The 19,553-nt window shown below is 45.9% G+C and overlaps 1 protein-coding gene across 4 annotated transcripts in view; it reads right to left on the bottom strand.

Annotated features, from left to right (window-relative positions):
* The window catches only part of FLNB (filamin B), a 476,237-nt gene extending 466,080 nt beyond the window's left edge, over positions 1 to 10,157 (bottom strand). For all 4 annotated transcript variants that reach the window (XM_086939044.1, XM_086939045.1, XM_086939046.1 and 1 more), the window contains exon 1: positions 9,701 to 10,157. In XM_086939044.1, coding sequence (XP_086795170.1) covers positions 9,701 to 9,992 — 292 coding nt within the window. In that variant the 5' untranslated portion in view covers positions 9,993 to 10,157. The remainder of the gene's footprint in view (positions 1 to 9,700) is intronic.
* Between the last annotated feature and the right edge of the window lie 9,396 nt (positions 10,158 to 19,553).

The following is a 19,553-nucleotide window of genomic DNA, read 5'->3' as shown; positions in this document are numbered from 1 at the left end:
CCCTGGTGGGTAAGGGTTATCTAAAGAAAACAGAAGGTTTTCTAACCAGATGTGGAGGTCTAGTCCATGATTGGCGGATGGGCTCTTTTTATTTGTTGATAAATATTGTGTTCTACATTACCAAAATATTTACCAAACATATATGATAAAAACTACCAAACTACTGAGTATAGATTTTCTGTCATTAACTGAAATGGAACAATATTTTTGTACACAATATTTAGGACAAAATAATTATGAAAGGATATTACGACATCGCATTCTAATGCCACCCGCTAATATTTCATATATAACAGTCTACGCTTGCAACACAAGGTGTACCCTAGAATGCATTTCATTGCAAGAAGTATGCCTGGTGGTTTGTGACAGTTTCACATGATATGTACTTTAGATAGCGCGTTGCTAGTCAGCCTGGAGAACAACAGTTGTCGCTGTTAATGTTTAACGGGAGCAAGTGAAGATTGGGTGAGATCATGTTTGGCAGAAACTTGCTCTCTGGGAGATCAAGAGAAGCTTTGTTTTCGGAGTAATGAGCTCGAGGATCCCGCAGACCTCCCCACCTTAAATCACACAACTCCAATAAGTTAGACCGCAGCACACTTAAGCTGCAGGCTGATCCCGCTGCACTCAACTCTTCATTAGCCTCTGGCACAGTTAGAGCCAGGGTTCAAGCTGCTGAGCTCCTCACACACACAAAGATGTCGTTCTACTCGTCCCACGTCCACACTGAAGCTAAAAAGGCTTACTTGCCCCATCAGAACAGTGATGCACCCAGAAGCATTGGTGCTAAATTCAAACAAGGACAAAAACATTAAGGAAATATAAGTTGGGAGAAGGGGAAAGAATATGAAGCCTATACACCAAGCCTTCTCGGGCTACACTCCTCAGATTTGGAACTCACTCCACACCAGATGTGCCAAGATCTCTCACACAGGCTCCTCAGGGAGGAATTGAAGACATTCCATTTCCAGCAACCTCTCCCCATGTGTAATCCTCTGCAATTTGGGAACATTGCACTGAGTGACTAACACCAACTCACTCTCAAAGCTGAATATATATATATATACAACAAGGCGGGAGCTAACCGCCGAAACGCGTCAAAGCAGCCTAAAAGTGGAATAAAACTTATTTGGAATTCGAAATTTCACAGAGTCAGTGCCTTTCTTATATTGTGAAGATTGGAGTGTTCCATATATATATATATATATATATATATATATATATATATATATATATATAATTATTATTTTTTAGGCAGTTGTCCTCCTCCACCCCCATTCGCCTTCCCATAATGCAATGGCATTTCGCCACCTAAAACTACACTGCGTTTATTTAGAAGCTGTAACCTCGTCCATGGTAATTGACTAGTCCGATATGAAACTTTAAAGCCTTAAAGTTTAAGTAAACCATTTAAAGTAGGGTGGACAGTGTTTATACCATTAAGAGGGGAGAGGGTGTGGCCTAACTGCTAGGGCGAGTGACCTCAAATCTGGGGATCCGTGTTAAGAGTCTCGGCAAGGACACGCAACATCCTGTGATCCTGGGAAATCACTTATTCTCCCCATGCCTAACAAAAATCCATGTGTCCTCATGTAACGTAACTGGTGCCCGTGTAAAGCGCTCTGATACCTTCGGGTCAAGTTCGCGTTATATAAAACTCCAAAGGAAAAAAAACATGTTATGGTTGGGACCACTTCCTATCACCAAAGAAGGGGCTGCCCTTATAATATATATTGGTGGGTGAAGATGCAGGAGCCAATGATGTGTGGGAGGTGCGCCTAGAGGTCAGTGAGTCGTGAGGCAGCAGTGGAGAATCAGGAGAGAGGCAATAAAGAGGTTTGAGGAGAGGTGGTGAGGACATTTGGCAGCTTGGGCAAAAGCATGTGGATGGAAATGGGAATTTGTGGGAAAATTCCAGGTAGGAGGAAGATATGTTGTTGAGCTAAAGGAGGGTGGGGGGAGGGTTGGGTGTGTGTTGAAGACTTGAGTGGTAAGAGGATCTGGGGCATTGATATTGCAGGCCTCTTGCCGCACCAATCATAGGACCACACAAGGTCAATTAGATGATGGAGAAAGTGAGGAATGAGGAGGGAATATTAAGACTAGATCGAGCTTTTTTTTTTTACATTGCGCGAACTCGACCGAAGGTATCAGAGCACTTTATGTGAGAACCAGTGGCATTCCAGATGGACACATTAATTTTGTTATGCACGGGGAGATTACGTGATTTGCTGAGGATCACAGGATGTTGAGCTTCTCTGCCAAGACTAGAACCCGGTTTCCCAGCTTCGAGGTCGACCTCTCTATCCGTTAGGCTACAATGACTGCAGGCCTTTTCTTTTGGTCTGGGGATATTGGGCAGGGAATTAATGGCACAAATAGGTTCAGCAGCTCTGAGCACAGACTACTGTTGGCATGTGCTGCTAGACAAAGTTGACACTCAATCCTTTATGCAAGGTCCTAGTTTTGAGCAGGATGGTCAGCTCCGTCAGCTGAGCCTTACGCTTGTGCGCTGCTCGGGTATACAGAGCACGCTTTGGCATTTTGGGAAGGTCGGCAGGTGTTCACCAGTCTTAATGAACATGGTCACGGGCCAAGATGGCTGTGCAAGGTTCTTTTTGGGGTCAACTGAAGGTCTGCCCAAGAAGTTGCGGGGAATTATTAGCTGCAACTCAGTTGTTTCGGATGGCGGGTGATCTAAGCCGGGAACTCCTTTAAAAGTACCCTATGGTCTCAATGTGCCCGCTTCAATGCACAATGCCCTTTAATGGATGTCCTAGAAGGCAGAAGGAAGGATCAGCTAGAACAATGAGCTTAGCATCTCTGGAACTGGCCAAGATGGCTGAACTGCATTCTTGGAGAACAAACTTTGTCGGTCTAAAATGGTGCACGGGAGGGGAAGATCTGTGCAGCCATAAACACCACAGCTGAATACCTTCTGCTGGGAATATGGTACAGTCTCCCCAGAGAAACAGGGTCACCCACACATGCATCAGACATCTATTTCCAGCCTTTAGACCCCGAATGCCTCCGGCAACTGTTTTCCGATGGAGTAACTTGTAATTACTATTGTGCAGTCCAAGCTAGTGTAGGTCTGGGGATCTCCATTTTCTTCTGAGCAAGTAGAATGCTGCTTACTACAGAAGCATCATTCACAAAAGTGTTCAAAAGTAACACTTTTTATTGGTTACTTCAATTGGTATTCCCCCGCTTGAAACTAAAACACTAGTAATCAGTAACCGAAGGCACGGAGGCCAGTTCCAGTGGCACCAGATACACCCTGTGCATCATACATCCTCAATCAACTTTAGGTATGACCCGGCACTCCTTGACCGACTTGATAAGACTTTACTCAGAAGTCACTACCCTGGTGACTCCACCTTCTCTAATATTCAAGATCAGCACTTTGTGTGTTTGCACTGGTGGCTCACACGCTGAGTCGCATGGAATGGAATGGAGATGGTGCCACGGTTTCAGGATGTGGTCTGTGTGCTCGGCCTATCTGGGCTGATTCACTCACCTGGGCAGACTGCAGATCTGTGCTTATCACACCAAACCCCTACAGGTGTGTGCTTACCCTTCAAAACACTGGCAAACATCTCCATGGATACAGGCTCGTTACTGCGGAATGAAATCCAACCCCGTACCAGGGCAGACCCAGCCAGCCTCCAAGTACTGATTTCTGCTTGTAAAATACGGTTCGAGTTTCTCTCTCCTGCCCGGGCCTTCATCGGGGAGAAGGCCGAGGATTGACGGGGGCTTATACGTGTAAGCACTTAAAGCCCCTTTAAAGCTGCACGCAGGTTGGCTTATCCGGCCCAGATGTGGGAATGAAAACATTCAGAAACAGCCATTAATATCCTAACTCGGGCAACACGAGCACATTTGTCAAAGCGCAGACGCATAATCGAGCGTGATGACGTAATGACCGGCGGAGGCCAAGAACGGAAGTGTCGATTTGTGTTAACACCTGTCCCCTCAATGCTCCTGCGTCTAGCCCTTATCCCTGTATCTTCCCCTCCTGTTGCGCCATGACGTATCCTGCAATAGCAGGGCTCGAGTCGGGGTACCACGTGGGTGGACGGCGACCCCCCACTTATTTTACTGGGGGGGGGGGACGGGGGGGGGGACGCCATTCCCCCTGCCAAACAGCTGGACTTAACTCTTTTGCCTCTCTGGGACAAGGAGCTCGGCACCTTTCGTGACGTCACTTCCTGTCGTGACGTCACTTCTGGTGACAGCGTCCCCCCACTTTTTTTTCAGGACTTGTGCCCTGTGCAATAGGTTTCCTCATTTACATCATTGTTTTGTGATAAGGACATATTTGGGAAGTTAATTTTAGGGACACTCTGAAGAGGATAGGCTCCATCTTAATTATACGGGTCTATATGAAAATAAAACAATATCAAGAAACCATAACCACAAAATGCTTTCATTATGTTCCATCGCCGCTGCTTCATTTACTTGGGAGAGGGGCGCTGAACTGAACCCCTCTGTGCCCAGTCCCCCGCAAACAAGGTTGCATCTGGTTCAGAAATTTGAGATATGCTTTTCTTGATACTATTTTTGAGAGTTTGCGTTTTTTCTTTTAGGTTAAACATTTTCAAAGAAGGTCAAGTTATAAGTAGTACACTGAACCAGCATGCCTCTGCACCGTGCAAGTTTCTCGCAGTGCCCCCAAAAGGTGCTTCTCGTTACATAAGAGGGACTCAGTGGGGTACGTCTAAACACATGCTTCCTTTCGAAAACCACCACTTTCAACGGGAAAGCAAAATACCGATTTTGCAGAAATATATATGCATATGTAGTGTAAGGTGATCTCATAAGGGCTGATGGGAGAAACACAGTAAATGATCAGACTATCTAAAATGCTGCTGAAAAGTTGACTTTTCAATTCGGTTTAGCCAGCTCTGGTGGCTTAGTGGACTGTAAGGGGCCTGTATTCGACCTCATGGTCACAGGTTCAAATCCCAATGGGTCCACAGCCTTTCATCCTTCTGAGGTCGGTAAAATGAGTACCATTGAATTGGGCAACAAAAAACATCTGTTGTTCAACGTCAAGATACCCTTCGGTGAACATGTGCTTCACAAATACACGATCTGTTTAATTCTTTGCCTGGCTGGTAATCTGTTGTCATAGAGCCTGGTAGTCCTGATTTGGGTAATTGTTGGGCTTAATAACATTGTTTATCATTCATTCGATCAGCGGATTCATACTGTGTTCCGTACTGTGCTTCTTCGGCCTAGGATGTGAGAGAGAGGTACAATGAACTTTGACTTATGGCCCATAGGAACTAAAAGTTTGGACTCCCTGTCCTTTGAAAAGCACAGAATTCTCAGTGGTTTGGAGATTGAAAATCACATGATCACAGACCCTGAAATGCTTTCCACACAATAAACAGAGATGACTCAATCCCTATAGAGAACCAATTGTTTCTGTTCTGTATAAGGCCCAGGTTCCTTGATTGTGTCGGGGCAAACCCATTAGAACCTCCATCTTGTACACAGCACTCTAAATTTGACCTGGGAAGATTTTATGGGCTAGCCTAGTATATGATTCAACCGGATGATGTATATATTTAGTGATTTTATTTCTTAAATAAATGTGGGATTTACTGCAAACAGTCTTGTGAGCAAAGGAGAAAATCTTGAACTTAAGTCAAGCTCTTAGCAGACACCAATGCAAACACGCGATGCTGCCTGCGCAAACATTCACAATCCTAAGTGCAGTGTTTCGAGCACACTTCAACTTGGAGAGTAAACATTCAAGGAGCATAATACAACCCGTTGTGATAGTGAAAATGGGAACTGCTGAGTGCTTCCACCATTCCAGGCTGATTTTTTGTAGGCTGAATATGGGGCATAGGGCCTTACTTACAGTTCGGTGGATGGGATACTCCATCAAAAGGTGGGAAGATATCCCACCCACTGTATTACTAGCGCCATAGGCTATAAAGCCCTTGTAATACTGCCACCAGGATATCTCCCATGTTTGTGACAGACTATCCAGTCAGCCAAACTCAAAATAAGCCCATAGTTCTATTAACTATAGGTTATTGTACATTTTGTGATCATTGAGAAATTGACCATTCAAATTAAATGCATACATTTTTGCTTGTTATTGTAATTATATGTATTAAAGCTATATTGTCGGTTTTATTCTGTATGCATCATAATACATTTTATTGAACATACAATAACTTCAAATTAATTTCAGTTTGTGTAGTCAAAGAAAAGACCAATAACTAACCCTTCTCCTGGGATAGCCTGAAATCATCCGGAGCTCGTGAGCATCATGCAATCTGTCATTTAACTGGAGACTCCCTGCTTTTTTAAGAGAAAGATTCTATTGCGTGTTTTAACCAGGCAGCTACTTCACCAGGAGAATTATTTATCCGTCAGGAGATGATGTTGATGAAGAATTTATCAAGCGCAACAAATACCTTTGGGTGTCTAGGCGCTGCCCTTAGAACGTACAGATATAGATGGAGTAAGTTTAGGAATTTTACCTTGAAAAGCCATATTTTTAAGCTCTTCCTAATTTTTAACTGGTTAGTCTCTTTTTTAAAGCGAGGTTGATAGAGTGCGCCACAGTTTAGCCATTGTGGTAGTGATAAGTGTCTTTCTGTGTTTTAAACAACTCAAGACACAATTGTTTTATGTTGTACTTAACTGACAATAAGACATCAGTAGCCAATTTTTTTAATGGCGTTTTCTGCGGAGGGTGTTTCCTATTTATAGAAGTTTTATTTTTAGAAACACTCCAGTGCAAAAGGGCTGTTCAATCTTAATGAGCATAGAAAAATCAATATTACTTCCTGTCTTCTACGACATGCAAAGCCTAGAACCATACATGGATCAGTGTGACATCTCTGAAGTGCCTACCACCACCTCCTAACCTTAAGAAGACACTCCCATCCTTATCAGTCAGCATCTCGCCACACCCACCTTGCTCATGGCAAGAGCTAGAGGCTAAATGCGGGTGCCTTCTAACCCTCTTTCCCCCATCACATAAAGACCAATGAACTTCTGGAGAACACTTTCCAAAAGCTTTGTACCCTCACTAACCAACCACACCCGGATACATGAAACATCTGGAGCTTACCTAGCCATGCGTTTTAATTCTCATGGCCCCACCACTTGCGGCTCAATTTATCTAGAGAGCACCAGCAAGCATGCACCTTCTACCCTCACTGCCTGGATCAATGGAGCATCTGGAGATCGATAATCCAAAACTAATAAAGGTCACTGCCTGTTCACTCCTTGATCAATGCAACATCTGGAGGTCTCCAAAGTGCACCTCTGGACCTTGACTGCCTGGCCACACCGTGATGATCACACTTTCTGGAAAGCATGGGCTTGTATCTCCTAACTAATTGACTGGGAAAACAACCTGAATATCTCATAGTAAAACTTTCAACTCGTGATGCTAAACACCTCAGTTTTGGGGGCAAAACTTCAGTACCTGCCCGATGGGAATTAAAAGGCCTGCTAGAACTCCGCAGGCGACATTAACCTGGAAGCTCCGGCTGCTGAAACCACCAGGAATCTCTGGGTGTGAAATGAGATATGACAAAACGGCCAAGGTTCCGAACTATTAATACCTGGTCACTTCTGATTTTGGTGGGAGCAGTTAACATGGATTACTCTGGGGCCACGAAATGAGACTTTTTATTGACTATGTTGGCTCTAAAGAACTAAAGGAGATACACTGATTTTTAAGTGATATGGAAAATGAATATGATTAAGATAGAAGATCACATCTTCTGCAAATGTAATATTTGCAAATGCAAAGACAATTAAATATAAATGCAAACATAACACCAATAATTATAAACATAGCAATAATAATCCTATTTTGCGACCCTCTGTTGGTGCATCAGGGCCAACCGTAGCCAGATCACTGCAGATTATAAAGAACACACTCCTGCCCCGGTCACCCCGACTTCCGGGGGGCCACACCCGGTTCAAATCAACATCTGCAGAGCAGCAGCCCGCACCTTCTTAGTCCGGCTGCCTGATGCCACACCCTCGGCAGCTCAACCTTTGGAGGTGCATGTCCCACCTGCATCACACACGAGCCCACTAGAATCCATTCACAGCCTGGCGAGCACGCGCCCGCACCTGCACGAGCTCCCAGAGCCCGAGGCCGCAGCCCGAAGGCGGTGTCTGTCAGGAAGTGAACACACCAAGGAATCCGTGGAGTCTGTCGTGAGACCCGACTGACGGTCGATAGAACGGATCTACTTACTGCCAGGCGCGCGTATTTCAGCACAAAACCCATATTTTCTATTATCCCAGCACTGGAAAGTCGTAATAACAACGTAAAGACGTGAACACTCATAGCAAGTGAGTTTTGGGAACATAACTGAAAAAACGAAAAGAAATTTCAGGTGCCAGTTGGCACAGGGCTGAGCACGGACTGTCGTGTGCGCCCACATGGGACCGACACACCCCTCCTACCCGGACGTTGCACTGAGATCGAGGCTTAATCCCTATATTGGCATTGATTTACATAGCGCTTCCTATTCCTGGCGAGGCGCTTCTCGGACAGCGCTTTGACAACTCACGCACGCTGGCTTCTTATTCTGCTCTGTAGGAGAAAGAGCACGCGCCCCCTATGATACTTTGAGGTCCAAGAGGAGGGGGATACAAAAGGTACTAACACTAGAAACCTCTTATCCGACCAATATTACTTTTATAAAAGTAATATAGGTCGGATTAGAGGTTTCTAGTGTTAGCACCTTTCGTATTCTGCTCTACCTCCGGACTAACAGAGGAACACACCACCAGGAGACGCTGCCCATTAACGTCTCTTCCGGCATCTCCTGCCGTGGGAGTGCGCACCCGCTTGCCATATCAACTCACTTACAGAACGCAATGCCAACTTGATACCAACTTTCGATTCGGCGGCGCTTTCTTGTAACAACATGCCCGACATCTGCATGCGCTCACACATAAAACACGTCTCCTTAAGTACCTAACTACAATGCGTTGCACTTTCAGGCACCTGTGGACCCGAGCAGTGGGCATGTGAACCACACTCACCTATACGGGAGGGCTTACCGCACACATTCGCCTGAGAGGGCGACACACCGGTGTTGTGCACTTTTCCACTCTACTCCTATGAACCGGACTCACTCAAATGGCCTAGATTGCTCACCCTGTAAGGCTGCTCTTTAGCCCATCATGTCTGGCACACAGGTAAGACCATGCACAGAATAATTCTGACTTTTCCTGCACCTGCCCCTAGAGTTCAGGAGATTCCTTCTGCGCGTGTTTCACTTTTAGAGCCCAGGAGGGGCTCCTGTTGCTCAGCCCTCTCTCTATAGGGGACAGACGGTGGAACAGCCCACCGACCCTATGGTGCACGTACCCTATATAGGTGTCTTTAAGAAACTCTATAACTTGTATATTTGCAGTTTTTTTTCTATTTCTCTCTTCCTTGTGTGACTTTACAACTTGTACATTTTAATTTTTTTCTGTTTGTATCTTTTACGTAACTCAAGTAATCTTAAATCCTTATGTATCGCAACTGGTTCTTATGTAAAGCGCTCTGACACCTTCGGGAAATGTTTGCGCTATATAAACTCGCATTAAAGAAATAAATAAATACATAAAATCGCATCGACGCTCAGCAGCTCGCCTGTGGGCATCGGGCTCCCGTCTCCCTCCAGGACACCTCCCATAGGAGACTCACCTATAGAGACCAGCTTGATGTTCTCGCGCTCCAGGAACTCGAGCGCCACGGACACGTTCTCCAGCTGCATCTGCCTGAAGGTGGGCCGCTGGTGGTACTTGCGGTACATGCGCTTCTGGCTCAGCACCTCGAGCAGCGCGATGAGCCGAAGCCCGTCGCTCAGGTCGGTCTGCAGGTTCCCGATGCGCTTGTTCACGCACTTCAGGTGCTCGTTGCTCCAGCGGGTGAAGGTGTTCTGCTGGATCTTCTTCCAGGGCGCATCCTCCGCCAGGTCCTTCTCTGTGACCGGCATGGTGAGTGAGGCTGGCTGTGCGGGGCTGGGGCTGCGGCGGGGTACGGACCGGGCGCGGAGCTGCTGAAGCTGAGCTGCTGCCTCCTTGGCTGAGAGGGCTGAGTGTCAGCGCTGTGCCGGATCTGCCCTGTCTGTGCGCATGCGCGCGCCGGCCTCGGCCCACTCGAGAATAAGGAACACGATTCCTGCCTTTTCCCGGACCAGGCACGCGCCTGGAGCACGCGCAGTCGTTTAGCGCCTGCGCATTGAGACGTCCTGTCAAGCGGTACTCTTATGGGACTTGGACTGTCCTCCCTCTTCCTGCCTTTGGTCACTGCCACTGGCTGCGGGTCACGTCCTTGAGCAAACGAAAAACCCGTGGGGAGAGAAAGGGAAGGAAATACCAAGCACTCTTGTGTGTATATATTTCAGCATTAACCACCACCAGACGAAGATCTTGAGGCACAAACGTGGAGAATTGCACACATTAATTCACACATTTGACTGTGCTTGTTTGGTGGGCAGAAAGTTAAACAAACTTGAAAATATCATGTTTATCTTGAAAGAGAGTCTCAGCACAATTTATTAAAGAATACAGGTGTAATTATCAATTGTGCAGCAGATGCTGCAAAACAACCAACAAGCATTGGCAAAGACAATAAGCTTTCAAGACATAAGAATCGCAGAGAACACTGATACAGAAACTAGAAAAGGCCTGCATTACAAAGTTAAACAGCACACAAGGGCATAAGCATACAGGGCAAAAAAAAAAAAAGAAAAATAGTAAATAAAACACAGACAACACTAACCTTGATCGGATAGAGAAAAGTCGCACAACATACATTTGGAATGGGGGATGAATTAAACGCTGCACAACATCCTGGTCACGTCATCACGCAACAGGGGTACTACCCCCATTCAGTGAACTGGCCAATCCCGTAACTGCCTCCCCCAGATGGAAGACATGGGTAGGGCGTCTGGATGACCACACAGGAAAGGGATGGTGCAGTTAAAAGGCCACTGCTCCTACACTACTCGGGAGAGGAAATCTACCTCCTTTCCAAACACCTACCGAACACACAGGCATACCCACCGACTCCAACGCCAAAGTAAGAGCACTCAATGCTGACTTTGATCTGCAATTTAACCCCGGATTTTGAAAGGTTAAACTGCGCCAGGCCAGACAATGAGAAAGAAAATCAATCGATACCTTCTAATCCAGGCTACGAGAGTTAGCGAGCACCTGCACAGCTGATGATCAACCGAGATCCACGTCCAGCTAATACAGGGGTGCCACAACAAGACGTTGCACGGCCTAATCCTGAGTCATTCCAACATAAACCTAGACGACATTTTGATCCTCGCGAGGTCACATGACCTATCTGCCGCAAGAGCTGACGAGATGGACCTAGAACTAACACGAACATCGGACACGACCATTGTCGCCAAGTGAGCGGATGTAGTGAGGACAAAAGAAAGAGGAAATTGTCCAGGAGGTACGCAATCCAGCCACAAAAGAGCAGGTGCGGATACTGTGGAAGAGAAGAACACCCAATCAACGCCTGGTCTGCCCAAGGCCGAACATGCTCCCACTGTGGAATTCCCAACCACTTCACCTCAGAATTCTGAAAGAAGACCCCAGGCAGAGACCCCGAGGCAGCAAGCCACTGAGAAAAATGGTACACCATCTGTCACGCGTCACCCTCACACATGCCAGCGACTCAAAGAGTAGCTCTCAATCGACCTATCAAGTGGAAGTTTCCTCACCAGAAGAAGATGAAGAAGAGGAAACATTCCTCATCTCATTCACAAGAGAGGTGAAGAGACGTGCAAGGCCACAACCCACATGTACAATACGTATACCAGGGTCGGAAGTAAAATCGGTTATCAATACGAGGACCTCCGTGAATGTCATGGGAATGCAGCAATACAATCGCCTACGGCCCAGGCCGCAGCTAGTGGCGTCAAACACCAATATATATTTGCATATGGAAGCAAGTCATCCTTTCCCCTCCGCGGATGGTTGACTGTACCTGTTCAATTAGAAGGAAACCAGATCCCGACAACAATTCACGTCATCAACCAAGAAGCAGACACGCTAATCAGCAGCCACTCTGCTGAAGACCTAGGTGTCATTTGCAAGGAGCGTGAAGTCAAATCAAATAGAGGACCTACTCGACCAGTTCCCGAACCGTTTGAAGGACTGGGTGCATCAAGCACCCACCCGTTAAGTTGCACATCGACCCTACGATAGGACTGACAGTACTTCGGCATCGACGTATCCCGTTCTACCTCCAACTACTGGTGGATAGTGAACTACAAAAACTAGAAGAACAAGGGGTCATAGAAAATGTGTCAGAACCAACCCCATGGGTCTCCCAGATGGTCATAGCTGAGAAGCCAAAACAACCAGAAAGATATGAATGTACATAGGCATTCAGCTCCCAAATAAAGCATTTCGGAGGGAGCACCACAAAACCCCAACCATGGATGAAATTGTAGCCAGCGTAAATGGCTCCCAGTAATTCTCCAAACTGAAACTGCTTGGTAGGTGGTTCTATAGGGTATTGGAGCTCCTGGACAATTTGCAGGTAAGTATACTCTAGTACTGAGTGAGGATTGCAGTGCATAAGAGTAGGGAGAGCTACCCTCCTCCCCAATGTGTGGATATCCACTGGTAAACAGAACAACAGTCCCTTGCGCGCTCTAACAGTATATCAATTATATCAATAACAGAGTAACAAAAGCTTGTGTCTTTGCTGGAACATGCGCTTCAGTTTATACACAACAGCCTTAGCCAACACATGTTTCGTCGCGCTTACGGTTGTGTGTAGCGACTTCTTCAGGTCTAAGAAACAAACAATAGTACAGAATTGGGAATGAAATGTATGCAACAGTAGCATCCAATGTCAGTTCCCCATTGTGACAGACTAACTTTGAAGATTCAGCCCATGTTGCCTACTCGAGCCTCTGGAAACCCATGCTGTCTTAAATGTGTCACTTCGGTTGTTTAGTGACAAACTAGTGTAATTTTAGAAACATTTTAATAACACTCTTATATAGAATAAACTGGTCTGGAGTTAAGGCATGCTTGTTCCTTAAGAGTCCAGTTGTGACATATTAACCTAAACAGTCAACAGTGACAATAGGATCTAATTTTAGACACATAGTTAAGACTACAAATGCCTTGTGTCTTCAGAAATAATCCCTCCTATTCACAGTATATGTATCCTGGATGTGTTTCCCTATAAGAAGTCCCTGAGGATGTGTAAATAAAGGAAGACGGCCTAATTACATATAAGAATACACCCAAAGGAAAAATGGCAGGGGAATATTCTATATACTTTAAGAATATGTTAATGTGGTCCCACGTACCTTAAACGAGGATTTAGTGGTAGTGCAAGTTTATTCAGGCATGAATAAATTAAATCCAGGTTGTGTTAAAGAAAATACCCGGCAGCCATATCCTTGCAAGTATTAATACAAGACCTTTGACTAATAAAAAGGATCAAAGGAAAGTGTGTCAGAACAAGCGAGTAGACAGACCCCCATTTAAAAGATGCCCCCAAACACAGATGCTCGTTTCTAGCGTAATTAGCACTGTACCGCTAATTGCAGGAGAACATTCAATTAGTTATGGGCGCTTACCTCTGTGATGAACAAAACTTCTTCCGGCTTGTACGCTGGAGATCTAATGGCCCACAGGAAAAACACACTTTTATACGGGCCTGGGAGCAGAAACAGTTGTAGGACTGTACCTGCTCCAAAGAAGTTGGCCATCTTGGAACAGTACATTCAGTACCCTGCTTATCAATAGAGGTTAAAAGTGGGCAATTCATCAGCCCCAAGGTGTGTTGATGTAGAGCTCAAGGGTCGTGGCGTATTGAACAGCATCATGCTTGATGGGCTAATGCATAGTAGTAAAACAAATACTGTCGGACATCTTGGAGTGTCTAATCTCCGCATTCGGCTTAATAACAGAGATAGTGATGGGCAAATAATGGCCCGAGAAGGAGTAAAGAACATATCAAATGAAAGCAATTGTAGCTGTGTGCATCCAGTAAGGATCTGAAAATATAATTTCGATTATCGCTGTGTGCATACAGAAAAAAGGTTTGTAGAAGGAAAACAATGCTGATGCCCCCATGTAATGGTGTGTCCACAGCATATTTAGGAATGTAAAAGAGAAAAATGCAATAAAACGTTATAAACAGAACATGGGTGAATCATCCCTAGGGTAACAAATCCATCTGGATATAAGTTACCTGAAACTTAGTTTTTTGATATTTGAATCCAGGAAAAAGGTCTCTAATAGTAGAGTTCTAAGGCAACAAACTGGATCTGAATGGCGGATACCATCAACTAGCCTTGCGGAAGAAAGCAGATATATAACTACCTTCAGCAGACACCTGGGGTTACACTGCTATAAACGCCTCAACTTCGTGGGGCGAACTGGAGGAGGAGGACAGCGTTTCCTAGTAACACCTGGACCGTTGCCTTCTATGGAACTATGACACTGCCTCATGGGCGGAAACAGAAAATATTTGTACTTACTGCAGAACCTGACAACCCTTGGTCGTTGCACAGTGGAGCTGTCCTATGCAGCTATAGAGGAGTCTGGCTATGGTTCACCCCCTCAGCCGTGAACTACTCAGCCGGACATCGGACACTGTTTTTCACAGTTCTTCTCGGTTTAATCTGTCTTCCCCTTGGGCTGCTTTCATTCCGCTACCCCCCCTGCAGTACTTTCCCTTCTCCGGTCTTCCTGTCACTATCCCCATTCCTCCCCCCTGTCCCCCCCCCCCCCACCTTCCTTCCCCATATGAAGCGGGTTTTGGTTTAGGCTATGCGCTAATAAGTGATTTTATCATGCAATCTCATGTTTTTCTCCTCCGATGATACTTGCAACTGCAACTGCAACTGGTGTAACTTCGTACCCTGCAACTTGCGGATCCTCATGTAAAGCACTCTGATACCTCCGGGTCTAGCCAGCGCTATATAAAACTTTTAAAATAAATAAATACGGGATCTCCTCGGCAGCCGAAGTTTTCCAGAATGCCGTGCATGAGATCCTAACGGAACTGACTAGATGTTCTAAACGTCAGGGATGACATCCTCATACACTCCACCACGGCAGCTGAACACCACAAGCACCTCAGGGACACATTGAAACGCCTTCAAGACTATGGCGTCACGCTACACCACAACAAGTGCCTGTTATTCCAACAGGAAATAGAATTCATCGGATAAGTATTCAACCAAAATGGGATACAGGTAGATTCCCGGAAGTCCTAAGTGATGAAGTAAGCACCGCCACCCACGACTGTGTCCAAGGTGCGAAGTTTCCTTGGGATGGCCACGTACTGTTCATCCCTGAGCTGGCCACTATAGCAGAACCACGAAGGACCCTAACCCGGACAGATGCGAAATGGGAGTGGAGCCACTGAGAAGAAGCAGCGTTCCTGCACATCAAACATGCCTTCATTAACAACAACACGTTGGTATACTTCGACCCAGACAAGCGCACTGAACTGCTAGTAGACGCTAGCCCAGTGGGCCTCAGAGCAGTATTAGCCCAGGAACAAGAACAGGGTCATGAGCAGCCTTAGCATTCACCAGCAAAGCACTCTCCCCTACTGAGGCATGATAAGCCCAAATCGAACGCCCTGGCGATTAAGTGGGCATGCCGGCATTTCCATCTCTTCGTAAATGGTCAGCCCTTCAAAGTTATCACCAACCATCAACGGCTTGTCCCACTGTTCTGGGGATCAGCACCACACCCACCTCCCAGAATCGAACGGTGGGTGAACAGTATCTGATGGAAGTCGTCTAACAGCCCTGAGCGAAGAACCCAGCTGACTTCTTTGCCCATCACCCGATACAATTGTTACCCAAGACACAGCCCCAGATGCTGAGGTGACGGAGGCATATATCAACATGATCTCGTCCGCAGCGTGCCCCCAAGCCCAGACACTGACTGACAACAGAGAAGTCGTGGAAACAGACCCTGTCTTTACTAAAATACAGGACGCTGTCTAGGGAGGCACCTGGCAGAATTTTCTACACAATGACTGGTCAGGACAAGACCGAGAGTACCTCACAAAAATGTGCAGAGTGAGAAATGAACTGAGCATAACCCAGGAGAGTGTCCTCCTACGTGGAACCCGCATCATCATCCTAGCGGCGCTGATTCACCACGTAACAAAGCTGGCACACAGGGGCAGAAGGGGTCAATTAAAATTAAGTCAAGTATGCGTGAAAAAGTCTGGCTCCCTGGACTGGAAGAACTGGTGGAAGAGACCGTGCTGCGATGCCCGGCATGGCAACTCACGGGCATCCCTGACAGTCCCACGCCAATCATCACCGAGGAACCATGCAAAGCGCCTTGAGAGAAAGTGAGTGTGGATTTCGGGTGTTTCTCAGACAGGAGAGTAACGCTAGTGCTGATGGATGCCTATTCTAAATACCCCATTGTGGAAGTCGTTAGCTCAAGGGTGTTCACACATGTAGCTCCTATACTGGAGAAAGTATTTGCAATGTTAGGTTGCCCTGGCGAAATCAAGAGTGACAATGGCCAACCCTTCCAAGGCAGGGAGTTTGGCAAATTCTTGAAACTTTACGGAGGGCAACGCCACCACAACACCCCCCAGTGGCCACAAGCCAACAGGGAAATTGAAAGGTTCATGAGGACACTCAATAAGACTATGCGGAATGCGGCGGCTGAGTATGCTGACCCTGACCACCACCTGTAACTGTTCCTGAGAGACTACAGAAGCACGCCACATAGCAACACCCAACAAGCCCCGTGGACACTGATGTTTAAAGGGCCGTGCAGGGACACAATCCCCGTATGCCCGCGGTGGGCGCCGAGGAACATATGCCTGAAGGGAACAGTGGAACGCACTAGCCAGGTGCAAAAAGAAGGCCAAACATCGGGACCTTCAACCAGGGGACTAGGTGATCACAAAGGACCAAAGGCCTGGCTTGAAGTTCAGGACATCATACAAGCCCGGATTGTGGACAATAAGAAGATTGGAAGGAACAATGTTAACGGCCACGAAGGGACAGGAGACCTTGGCAGGAACATTTATAGGTTCAAGAAGGTGGAGGTGGCCCCACAACGCCAAACACCAGAGGAGAAAGGAACCGAGGAAGGGGATTGGCCTGAAGGGGGTTAAGAATCAACTCTTGACACAGAACCAACTAACAGGTCTGCAATGATAATCTCAGACAGTCATGCTCCCAGTGCTCCACCCTCAGCAACCCAACAAGAATTGACCGGCCACAATCACCATCCGCGATACCTCCTAAGTCCCAACCCTCCACCGAGCATAGGGCTCAAAAACTTTGTGTGCCGGCTAAATAGTAGCATGCGGACTGTTGCATGTTGCAAAAGACTGAGTTGGGATGTGGATAGTCAGCGGTCCTGGCGGGCGCGCCAGATGCTGTCTTGCACAACCCTTGGGCCAGGTGTGGCCCAAAGTTATAAAATAAATGGGTGAAGAACACTCAAGGTCTTTACACCAAACCTGCCAACTAGTGTGTGTGTGTGTGTCATTCATTTGGTCAACCCTAAAAACAAAGCTTAGATTTGTGCTGCGAAGCTCACCTTCCGGTACAGGCCACAACATTAAGAACATAATGCAGCCACAAAATGTTCAACGCTCTGATTTTCCCTCAACTCATGCATTCTAGCCACGAGGTCCCTACATTTTATTTCCTTATACTTCATTTTAGTTCTTACACCAATTTCAAATAAAGGATATGTGGTTCTGGCTTTCGTTTAACCCATCGGGTAAACTGTATCTGGTCTATCTATCCAAAACACAATATGCACCTTCACTCTATCCCTCTCTCTAATATACTGGTATATTTCCAAAATCTTAAAAAGTATTTGGTGTACTTGTCAGATATGGTTATTCTCTATTCAATGGCATGCTACTGGTGATTTCTGATTTTGAGAATGCATGTACCACTTTTGGTCAGACCATCTAGTCCTTCCTTTTCTCCTTATCTTATCCACATAACATAACCCTCATGTGCAGTTCATCCTGTAAACACAAAAACAGTCTTCATTAAACCCGCATTGAGCTGAGTTTAATATCCATGTTAGGGATGATATGCATTATTGTCCTTGGTGGACAGAAAGTTAAACAAAGTTGAAACATATCATGTCCTTGATTACATTACTACAGTGAACACCATAGACAGAGATGTCCCCTTCCTTTTTGTTTGTAGCACATTACTCTTTGCAGTTTCTTTCTGCTCCATTGAAAGCATCTTGCCCTTTAAGTTCCTCCTACAAGCAAATCAAGATTTGCTCGAGTTCAGGCAAAACTCTTTTAGTTAAAAGCCCTTATTAGGGGTGTATTTGGCACAAAGGAGCATAATCTAGACTCATTGTAGTCATGTGATCAAACCCATCAGCAGAGTTTGCCAGGGCTATGCCTCGGTTACAGGCGTAGGGTGTTTTGTCAAGCGATTTTGTTCTCATTCACATATCCAGCATTTAGCTACATGTCCTTCCAAACCAATCTTTATATGTAACCTTAAGAACCAACATTGGTTGAGTTCAAGAGTCCTTGAGGATTTTGGATGACCATCACTGAGATCAACATTACGCATTTCGAGTAGTTTGCGTCATACTACAGAAAACCGCGCTATCGCATACACCTTGATACAATACAGCAGACTTTCATGAGTAAGCCATATGCTGGGTAAAGTTCTTTTGAAAGCCTAGTCAAACCTCCACTCTGTCCACTCTCCTACTTCAAGCATCTTCCAACACTGCGCTTGGCAACTGTCCATGGTCCTTCTGAGGCTTACTGTGCAACAGTTCACTGCTGTACCCCATGAGGCCATGCTTCAGCGGTCACAAAGGGAAGAGGCCAGGTCATTTCAGTCTCTTTCATAGGAGCAGGGTTTCCTTCAGTTAAACCCACAGTTGATGGTGTTCTTGCCTTGCCTTAGGGGCACAGCTGATGGTGTTCTTGACTTGTCTTAGGGGAGCATGTGAGTTCCAGGAGAAACATCATAAAACGTCATAACTTGTCTTCTAGCTTGCGGAAAAAGAAACACTTAGAAATAACGCATTCCACCATGGAGGTCATTGGCTTGTTTCTTTATTTTACTTTCTAACCCAAGATGATAGACACTACTTCCTGATTTTATTTTGCTCCCTGTGTCTTTTCCTATTTAGAATCTCAGTTTAATACTAGACTTTGCATCACAAATGCCCCATTCTCTTTATGCTGGTGAGTTCTTCGCCCCCTTGCCTTATCTTTTGGTCCTTGTACTTGTAAGTTTTTTCCCTGCTAGGATTTTGCTGTTACCTATTACCAGTTAAAACAAATTGTTTGATCTGTAGAGCACTGCTTGTCACCCGTGAGGGTACCCAGGCACTGACAAGGTCCAATTGATTAACGGAATAGCCACATCTTCAGGGACTTTCTGAGCTCTAGAACAGATGGGGCGGTCCATAGATGAAAGAGTGGCTCATCCATGTCTTCACTGCTAGGTAGAAGAAGGAGCAACTTCTGCATCTGCTACTTCAGATACGGGAGGTGAGGTTACAAATGGAAC

Source organism: Lissotriton vulgaris, chromosome 9 (assembly GCF_964263255.1).
Source record: "Lissotriton vulgaris chromosome 9, aLisVul1.2, whole genome shotgun sequence".
NCBI classification, from domain to species: Eukaryota; Metazoa; Chordata; class Amphibia; order Caudata; family Salamandridae; genus Lissotriton; species Lissotriton vulgaris.
Note: the sequence above shows the minus strand (reverse complement) of the source record. Positions and strands in the feature narration are given on the sequence as shown.